The sequence below is a fragment of the Acanthochromis polyacanthus genome, chromosome 2 (genome assembly GCF_021347895.1).
Source record: "Acanthochromis polyacanthus isolate Apoly-LR-REF ecotype Palm Island chromosome 2, KAUST_Apoly_ChrSc, whole genome shotgun sequence".
Lineage (NCBI taxonomy): Eukaryota > Metazoa > Chordata > Actinopteri > Pomacentridae > Acanthochromis > Acanthochromis polyacanthus.
Window position 1 is genome coordinate 48166978 of NC_067114.1, and position 10681 is coordinate 48177658.

Genomic DNA, 10681 nt, shown 5'->3' on the forward strand with positions numbered 1-10681 from the left:
AACATCTACAGGATGAGGAAATGGTAGGAGCTTCAGGAGAAACCAGCTGGAGGTTCTGGAAGATGTTTCTAGAAACATCTTTACAGGTCTTCCAGAACCTCCAGCTGGTTTCTCCTAAAGCTCCTACCATCACCAGGACCTGGATGACTGAGAACCTCCACAGAAGAATGAGGAGACAACATTAGATCAGAGTTTAACATCTGAGGAGACGTAGTGGAGATGATGGTTCTAGGTTGGTTCCTGGTCACAGATGTACAATAAATTTAGTTTTTATTCGTTTTTTGAGTAAATATGTCTCAGGAATAGCAGCAGTGCTATTTTATGACTTTTATTTTCTGATGAAATATTGTGAATAAATAGATTTTTGTGAGTCAGGCGGACTGAGAGTCATTCTGGTTCCACAGACCTGCAGGACTTTAGAACCACAGTGAAGAAAAATTTGGTCTTATTTTTAATTTTTCATTCACTTTGGACAAAATTTGAGTCATTTTCAGTAAATTTGGACTCATTTTAGACAACTTCTAAGTAATTGTGGACGAGTTTTAGATCATTTTGGACAGAATCAGTCAGTCTGGACACATTTTGAAGCAACTTTGGATAATTTGGGAACATTTTGGATTAACTTTGTAAAATAAGTAATCAAATAAACATTTATTTTTTCTTATTTCCAGACATCTCTGAGTTCTCTCTCCTTCTTCATGATGTTCTGGTTCCAGAGAGCTGCAGCACTTTAGATTAAAATGAACCTCAGTGAGTGAAAATGAACAGGAGCTTCTGTTATGAGACCCGGTAAACGTGGATCTGCGTCCTTTCAGTGTGACCCAGTTCTGCGGTTCTGCTGTTCTGCCGTTCTGTGGTTCTGAGCAGGAATGTGTCCTGGAGCGGCTCCAGCAGCCTTCTAGGAAATCGCTGGGACAGAGTGTGATGGAACAACAGAGGGAGGCAGTCGGAGCAGCTGACACATCAGAGGCTCCTGATTGGCTCAGAGCTGCTTCAGTGAGTAGGCGGAGCTCTGAGCTCCAGGAGATCTTCTGGTGGTGACATCATCATGGCTTCGCCAGGTTCTGATCGCCATCCATCCAGACGCCACTTTAAGAAGCTGTTTACCCTCAAAGCTTTGACAGAATGTTTCAACCCCCTGATCTGCAGCAGGTTCTGAAACGTTTTTGCTCACTGAGGTCCATGTTTCATCTAAAGTCCTGCAGCTCTGAGGAAGTGGAACATATTGAAGAAGGAGAGAGAACTCAGAGATGTCTTCTGGTAGTATATAAAATGATGGAAACCAGAACAAAGTAGAATATCTTTGGTCATTTATTTTGTAAAAATATAAAACCAGGAACCATCACGTCTCTTCAGATGTTAAACTCTGATCTAATGTTGTCTCCTCATTCTTCTGTGGAGGTTCTCAGTCATCCAGGTCCTGGTGATGGTAGGAGCTTTAGGAGAAACCAGCTAGAGGTTCTAGAAGACGTTTCTATAAATGTCTTCTGTGTGTTTCTGGCTGATAGATGTTTAGTAGATAATTGTTTGTAGATAATCTGCCTGCAGAGGGTTAAATCTGTTTTCCTGAAGGATCTTCTGGTGCAGAGATAAACCTGTAAATGTTTAACAGGTCAGACTGATGAACCTCCTGTTTCAGAGTTCATCTCTGTTATGTTACGAACACAAAGACAAACAGGAAGTCACCTGGGCGGGTCGCTGAGGTGTCTGCATGTTGTTTCCATGGTTACCCGTCATCAGACCCAAACAAGCTCCGAAACAAAGGCTGGATTCTGGGTCAGCCTCTGGTTACAGATTTATCTGCTGCTGATGGATCTGATACGGCAGAAACCTCAAAACAGGCAGGACAGCTGCAGTTCCTGTCCAGCTCTGGTCCTAGTCCAGGTCTGGTCCTAGTCCAGTTCTAGGGAACTGATACTTTATAAAATATTATAAGTAGCATGAAATACAAGTGACATAAAAAAGTCTGGAGTGTCTCCTTGTGTGGAGCTGCTCAGCTTCCAGAGCTCCTGCAACACTCCAGCTCGCATGAAGTCCAGGAACACCTCAGATCATCTGAGATCATTCAATTTCAATTCAATTTTATTTTGTTTATATAGCGCCAATTACAGTCAGATTGTCTCAAGACGCTTTCCAGAACCCATATGAACCCCCAGAGCAGCTCTAAGGAGACAGTGGCATAAAATCACCCTTTAACAGGAAGAAACCTGGAACAGAACCTGGATCTTTATGTGGGGGATGCATCTGCTGCTGGCCGGGTGGGTTGAGAGGGACAGAAGAGGTAGAGAGAGGTTGGGTAGAGAGGAACATCAGCAGAAATGACCAGAAACGTGAAAAAGGATTAAAACTCTCCTGAAGGACTCAGAACTTCTTCAACTCTTCTCAGAATCAATCCAAACTGTCCAAAGAAACCTATCACTGACCTGGTAACCATGGCAACCACAGACCCTCCTCTGGTCACCATGGCGATGAAGGTTGTTTCACAGACAGACTTTACTGTATGATGACCTGCAGCTGTTAGAACAGCTGGAGAACCAGGAGGAACCAGCTTCACATCAGACACCACTGATAGACAACAGATTACTATAAACTACAGTATATACATATACATACTATATATATATATATGGTATATATAATATATTTAGTCTATATAGTCCATGTAATCCATCCAGCTGCAGGCTGTGAACCTTCTGGTTGGACCTCAGAGAACCTGGAGTGAAACATCTCCATCTGAAACTAAACAAACCAAAGCAGAAACTCTCAGCTTCATGTTCACTGAACCAGAAGAACAAAATACCAGAAATAAAGTCGTTATTTACAGTCAGAACATTTAGAGACTAACCTTACCAACATTATTTAGAACATCTACACTGAGACTAACTCTAACTCTAAAATAACGTTATTCTAACCAACATTATTCAGACAAACGTCATGAATCTGTGGATCCTTAAGATCTGATCAGACGTTTCTCTGAAACATCAACTGGTCTGCCTGTGTTGTTTGTGTTGTTTACGTTGTTTATGTTGTTTGTGTTGTGTTGCAGGTCTGTGGGGTCTGGTAAACAACGCTGGAGTCTGTGTGAACTTCGGAGACGCTGAACTCTCTCTGATGTCCAACTTCCGCGGCTGCATGGAGGTGAACTTCTTCGGGACGCTGAGCGTCACCAAGAGCTTCCTGCCACTACTGAGACACAACAAGGGACGCATCGTCAACATCTCCAGCCCTGCAGGTGTGTAGTCTGGTGATATAAAGGAACCAGCAGGGGGTGCTGCAGCAGCTGGTCATACATTTATAACTGAACCAGTAAACCTCCAGAGACAGTTGTTCTAGATTTACTAAACGGGAACAAATCCAGAGTTCAAAGTTCAGCATCTTCAACAGAGGCTGTACAGTGGGCTAGTGGTTAGCGCGTTCACCTTGCAGCAAGAAGATCCCCGGTTCAAATCCCAGCCTGGGATCTTTCTGCATGGAGTTTGCATGTTCTCCCTGTGCATGCGTGGGTTTTCTCCGGGTACTCCGGCTTCCTCCCACAGTCCAAAACATGCTGAGGTTAATTGGTTACTCTAAATTGTCCGTGAGTGTGAGTGTGATTGTGTGTCTGTATATGTAGCCCTGTGACAGACTGGTGACCTGTCCAGGGTGTCCCCTGCCTTCACCAGAGTCAGCTGGGATAGACTCCAGCACCCCCATGACCCTAGTGAGGATAAAGCGGTGTATAGAGAATGGATGGATGGATAAATCTTCAACAGATAAATGAATGTTCCTCTAAGAATCTCTGATTCTGTTCAGATTCTCTGAGAAGATCTGTTTAAATCTGAAGTCCTGCAACTCTGAGGAACCAGAACATCCTGAAGGAGGAGAGACCTCAGATGTCTGCTGTGATTCCAGAAGAAAAGTTCAGCTTCTTTGAATATTAATTAACAAACACATTAAATGTTCCGGTTGTTTTTACGTCTGAAGCTCCAGAACATAAAGTCTGCACTTGTTCTTTCCTCTGGTTCTTCCTGCGCTGAGAGGCAGGAAGCTGATTGGTCGTTCTGTGAGTGATGTCATAACCCTCTCACCTGTGTTCCAGGTGACCAGCCGTTCCCCTGCCTGGCGGCGTACGGAGCCTCCAAAGCAGCTCTGAACCTCTTCACCAACACCCTGAGACACGAGCTGGACCCATGGGGGGTCCAGGTGTCCACCATCCTGCCATCCTCCTACCGGACAGGTACCAGCAGAACCTGGTTCTGACCCGCCATTAGCTCTGACACTGGTACAGACTGTATCTGACTGTAGACTCAGGATAGTCTGCATATCTACACTGCTGTTTAGAAGTCTGGGCTCATCCATTAAACTCCCACTTTTATCCATGTGCTAACACAACTGAACAAGGGTTTTCTAACCATCAATGAGCCTTTCAGCACCATTAGCTAACACAATGTAGCATTAGAACACAGGAGTGATGGTTGCTGGAAATGTTCCTCTGTACCCCTATGGAGATATTCCATTAAAAATCAGCTGTTTACAGCTAGAACAGTCATTTACCACATTAACTATGTCTACACTGGATTTATCACTCATTTGATGCGATCTTTACTTGAAAAAATTATTTTCTTCCAAAAATAAGGACATTTCTAAGTGAGTAGATGACTCAAAACAAACTAATAACTATATATAAACTGGTGATTTTATGATAAACTGGTCCTGGTCCTGTTTCTGGTCCTGTTTCTGGTCCTGGTCCTGGTCCTATTTCTGTTTCTGGTCCTGGTCCTGGTCCTATTTCTGTTTCTGGTCCTGGTTCTGGTCCTCTGGGTCTACTTACCTCCTGCTGAGGAGAACCTCCCAGAATCAGGACCACATGTGGACCAACATCTGTTTTCCTACACAAACTGCTGACTGGTGGTTTGTTTCCTCCTTGGGGACGGAGAGACGTGATTGGATGAAGAGTGTCTGTCAGCCGTCCTATTGGCCTACAGAGTGAAGCAGCGTTTTGTGTGTTTGGGTTTAATGAGGATTCAGCCGGTTAGAGACAGAAACAGACGATTTACTGACCTGGAATGCTGCAGTACCGACCTGGAATGCTGCAGTACCGACCTGGAATGCTGCAGTACCGACCTGGAATACTGCCGTACCAGTGGAAGTACTGCATTCATGCTTCAGATTGATGTAAATATTGGCAGGAGAACGTTCCTTCAGCGTTAGAGGTTCTCCTCTTGCAGGTTAGAGGTTCTGTCTTACATCTACAGTTCGGTTTGTTTAACTTTCAGATCAGATTCTCATCATTTCCTTCAGAGGAAAACCAAAGTTAAAATGTTCAGAGTTTTAAAACATTTTACTAGAATTTTTCAGCATTTTTTTTGCACCTTGTGGTTTATGGATTTTTTTTTACGCTGTTTGATGATTTGACAGATGTTTGTTGAATCATTTGGGACATTATTTATGAAACCAGCTGATTATAAATTGAAGTCTTCTTTAAAGATATTAAACTACAGTGCTGTTATGATGGTAGTTTCGTTTTCTTTGTCGCTGCTTCGTTCTTCCCTCTCCTCACCACCCAGACAGAAGCAGCACTTTGACATCTAAAGACCAGAAATGAGCAGAAACAGAACAAACAGGCTTCAGACGTCTGATTGGCTGCAGCGCTGGCGTCTGATTGGTTGCCGTCGGCACACTTTATCCTCCTGTTTACGCTCTAATCCTGCAGGAACAGGTCTGTGTCGCTGCTTCTAATCCTGCTTTTACTGGTTCTGGCTGACATCCAGCCGATCCGTATGCTTCAGCCAGAAACAGAATGAAGCTGTCAGGATCACACATTATCCGGTCGGCTCAGCTGCTGCAGCGCCACCTGCTGGCTGCTGGAAACAGCCTGGAATATACCAGAAATATGACTAGAAATATGACCAGAAATATATCAAAAATAAAACTAGAAATATGACCAGAAATAAAATCATTAATAAACCAGAAATATACCAGAAATATACTCTGTATTGTCCTGAAATAAGCTTCACAGCTGCTGTCAGAACAGTTCAACTCCAGTTAAACTCCCAGGTCCCAGATACTGGAGATCCATTCATGGTGTTTAAATGATCCAGAGTCCTCATTCATGAAAACATTTAAACTGATGATGCTCCAGATGTTAGCAGATGTTTGATGATGTTCCTCCAGGTTTATTTCACACATTCAGATGTTGTACCTGAGCATGTGTGAGGTGTCTTCAGTGATGCAGTTGCCGTGGTAACGCTGTCTCCGCCCCCAGGTCGCTCCAGTAACCAGGCCTACTGGGACCAGCAGCACAAGCAGCTGCTGCAGAGTTTGTCTCCAGCGCTGCTGGACGAGTACGGGGAGGACTACATGACCGAGACCAAGGACCTGTTCCACAGCTACGCCCGCCAGGCCAGCACCGACCTCAGCCCGTGGTCCAGGCCATCGTCCAGGCCCTGCTGGAGCCCCGGCCCCAGCCCCAGTACTTCGCCGGGCCGGGCGTGGGCCTCATGTACTTCATCCACTCCTACTGCCCCTTCAGCCTCAGCAACTGGCTGCTGCAGCGGCTCTTCGTCAAGAAGAAGCTGAAGCCCCGAGCGCTGAGGAAGGAAGGTCTGGAGCTCAACCTGAACCTCCTGAACAACAACAACAACGAGGAGAAGCTGCAGTAGAACGGACCCGAGGAACCGGAGGAACCAGAGGAACCAGAGGAACCAGAGAAACTGCCTAATGGACTGAAGGGATCATAGTGATGCTGTCCCGCCTGCAGGGGGCGCCGCTACACAACTTCACCTGTACTGTCCACCAGACTCACACTGACTGAGTGCCTTCCTCTCCACCACCAGCAGAACATCAGCCCTGGAGGTCCAGCAGCCCGTTAGCATCATGCTAAGCTAACAGAACATTTAGCATCATGACATCATGCTAAGCTAATGGAGCGGTTTACCAGCTGGGTTTTGTTAGTTCCTTGATGAGGCTTCAACAACCAGTCAGGGTTAGAACTCAGACACCTCAGTCCTTGACCAATCACAGCTCCTGTGATGTCACTGTGAGGGCGGAGCCAGGACTGACGGTTAACAAACCAGTGTAGATCGTCTTTACTGTTGCTATGGTTACAGTCTCTGTGCTATTATTGGTCAGTGATGTTATCACATTAGAATGACTGGAAAACACCAAGAATCATCAAATCTGAGCTAAAAACTTTCATCAAAACCAGTTTGTTTTTCATGTGTCTTTTTAAAATTCTCCAAAAACAAAGCAGAGTTTCAGGTTGAACTGCAGGCAGTGTTTCCTCTGAGAGACTGAAATAAACAGAGCAAAAACAGAGAACAGAGGAGCAGGTAGTTGGAGATCCATGGTGCATGATGGAGCATCTACAGATGATGAGCAGAGTAGAGAGGAAATGTCTGGAAACACGGAGATAGAAAAACACCTCCAGGATGAGGAGGCAAAATGACCAGACATAAACCCAGAAACTGCTGCTTGGACTTTTAGTCTCTTTATTTACTGACAACAAATTAAAGCATCAATTCAGTGCTAAACGTTCACCAAGAGGAAAAAAACTGAACTCACAGTCAGATTTAAATCAAGATTAAATCAGGATCAAATCGGGATTAAATCAAGAGTAAATCAGGATCAAATCAGGATTACATCAGGATCAAATCAGGATTAAGTCAGGATCAAATCAAGATTGAATCAGGATCAAATCAGGATTAAATCAAGATTAAATCAGGATCAAATCAGGATTAAATCAAGATTAAATCAGGATCAAATTAGGATTAAATCAAGAGTAAATCAGGATCAAATCAAGATTGAATCAGGATCAAATCAGGATTAAATCAAGATTAAATCAGGATCAAATCAGGATTAAATCAGGATCAAATTAGGATTAAATCAGGATCAAATCAGGATCAAATCAGGATTTAATCAGGATTTAATCAGGATCAAATCAGGATTAAATCAGGATCAAATCAGGATTAAGTCAGGATCAAATCAAGATTGAATCAGGATCAAATCAGGATTAAATCAAGATTAAATCAGGATCAAATTAGGATTAAATCAGGATCAAATCAGGATCAAATCAGGATTTAATCAGGATTTAATCAGGATTAAATCAGGATCAAATCAGAATCAAATCAGGATTAAGTCAGGATTAAATCAAGATTGAATCAGGATCAAAACAGGATTAAATCAGGATCAAATCAATATTAAATCAGGATTAAGTCAGGATTAAGCAGACAGATTTTTATATTATTTGCTATTATTTCTAAATGATTTTTAAGAATCACTGATATCTGTTGAATCTTCATCTCCTGAATCTTAGCTGAGATATTTGTCTTTAAGCTTAACTAAAACAGAACAAACTCCACCCGGCTGGTTGGTCCGGAGCCGTGAAGCGAGCACTCCCTAACATCCTGTTCCTGTTAAAGGCTGAATCCCTCCACTGGTCTGAGAACAGTTCAACCAAAAACACGTTCTACTTCCTGTGAAACACTGAAGCCCACAGTGTGAAGGTCTCAGAAGGTCTCAGAAGGTCTCAGAAGGTTCCCCAGATAGCAAACTATGGGTGAATCAATGTTGAATCTACACACGTGGACAAAATTGTTGGTACCCCTCAGTTAAAGAAGGAAAAACCCACAATTCTCACTGAAATCACTTGAAACTCACAAAAGTAACAATAAATAAAAATGTATTGAAAATTAAATAATCAAAAACAGCCATTACTTTTGAATTGTTGATTAACATAATTATTTAAAAAAACAAACTTGAGACCTAATGTAGAAATTATACAGAAAGCGCAAGGTTGATAAAATGTTGAGTCAACGTTTGCTTACATAGATTACATGTTTGCAAACACAGATTCAACATTAATTAAACATTGACCTGTCAAACATTTTAATTAAACCAAAATACAACGTAGATTCAATGGTATCTTTTAAACACAAACTTCAATGTTGACAAAATGTTGTTGAATCAACGTTGATCCAACCATCAGTCTTCAACCGTAACCACAATTCAACCTTCTTAACCCTAATTCAACATTGATTTAACATCTTTTGCTATCTGGGTAAAGTGTGATTTATGGTTGAAAAGCAAACGTTGACTCAACATTTTATCAACCTTGCGCTTTCTGTATAATTTCGACGTTTGGTCTCAACATAGATTCAACATTGATTCACCCATAGTTTGCTATCTGGGTCAAGTTCCACAATCCACAATCCAGGTTTGTGTTGAATCATATTCCCAGATAATAACTGAAAGTTTTTGTTCTTTTTCACCAAAAACAGAGAAAACAAGAAAACAGAGAAGTTTGGGTTGAATTCGCTTCAAGACTTTTGGTCATTTTTAGTTTTTTCTGTGACACTAAACTCTGGTTGTATTTCAAGTCAAATGTTTAAAATGCTGCACTTTTATTTTTAAACTTAAATAAATTCACGTTTTTTGGGTCAAAACGTTCCATCCTGAGGAACCAGATGATCCTGTTTTACTGCAGCTCCTGACAAGAAAACGTTCTTCTAACATTGACGGAATGGTTTTAGTTTCATCACAACTTCCTGTTTTATACATTAGAGAAGAAATGAAGCAGGTGGAAGATTCTGTGTTCCTCACAGAGCAGCTGAACTCTGGTTCCTCACAACCTTCTCCAGATGTTTGTGGAGCACAACGTTCTCCAGATGTTTGTGCTGCACAACGTTCTCCGGATGATTGTGGAGCACATTGTTGTCCAGATGTTTGTCTAGCACATTGTTGTCCAGATGTTTTTGCACATGCTCAGTGTGTCTCTGTCTGGTGTCGGTTCTTTGTCACGTTCTGTTTTTAAATCAAACTATTTATGGTATCTTTTCTTTTATCATCACTTAAACTGTGAATTTTGTATAAAAATGGAAAAACAAGGAGAACAAAAACGTGTAAAATGTTCACTGGTTCATTATTTGATAGAAATAAAGTTGACTTTTTCAGAATCTGCTGTTTGTGGTGAGATGTTTGATGAATGTCTGATCAACTGATCGAAGGAGGACGTCTGAGGACCACAGAGTCCCCTAAATCTATCTATCTATCTATCTATCTATCTATCTATAGTTGCCATAGAAACTGTTTCCCAGAAAAGATGAAACTTCTGAAGTAATCCATGAAAGAAAAGACAAACTAATAAAACTTCATTCATTTTAATAAACTCAGAACAATAAAACTCAGTTGTTAAATTTTATACAAACATGGTCACCGTATGTTAACTCCCTTAACTTAAACCTGGTAACCTGACTCTGCCTGTTAGCGAGAACCACCACATCACCCCAAAATATGTTGCTGCTTATGTATGTTGGCATTGTGTAACTAATGATTGTCTTCAGTTAGGAACCCAGTCGCTGTCAGCAGGATCGAGCGGGCCGTATCGACGACAACTTACAGTCAACAACTCCCCAGGATCCTCTGTCTATATGCATGAATGGCTAGCTTGGTGTTACTGCATGCTTGGCTAATCTTCCAGGTGCTGTCCCCTGTGACTCGACGTGGTTGGCCTTGTTCCCCGGGCGGCGCTCGGTTTGGGCGGGCGCCGGGTCGCCTTGGGGGGGTGGGGGGCTGGTGGCGTCCTGCGGGGTGGCTGCTTCTGTGGGGGGGCATCGGCTCGGTCGGGTGCCTGGTTTGAGCGCCCGCCGGGTCGCCATCTGCGACTAAAAATGTCGTGGGTGGCGGCCCGGCGGTCGTCTGGGTC

At 42.8% G+C, this 10681-nt stretch overlaps 1 protein-coding gene across 1 annotated transcript in view; it reads left to right on the top strand.

The window, feature by feature from the left end:
* Positions 1 to 9932, top strand: part of hsd11b2 (hydroxysteroid (11-beta) dehydrogenase 2) — a 29149-nt gene extending 19217 nt beyond the window's left edge. Inside the window, 4 exon segments of the mRNA XM_022211086.2 lie at positions 3047 to 3232; positions 4079 to 4216; positions 6245 to 6397; positions 6400 to 9932. Coding sequence (XP_022066778.2) covers positions 3047 to 3232; positions 4079 to 4216; positions 6245 to 6397; positions 6400 to 6641 — 719 coding nt within the window. The 3' untranslated portion in view covers positions 6642 to 9932.
* Positions 9933 to 10681: the final 749 nt, after the last annotated feature.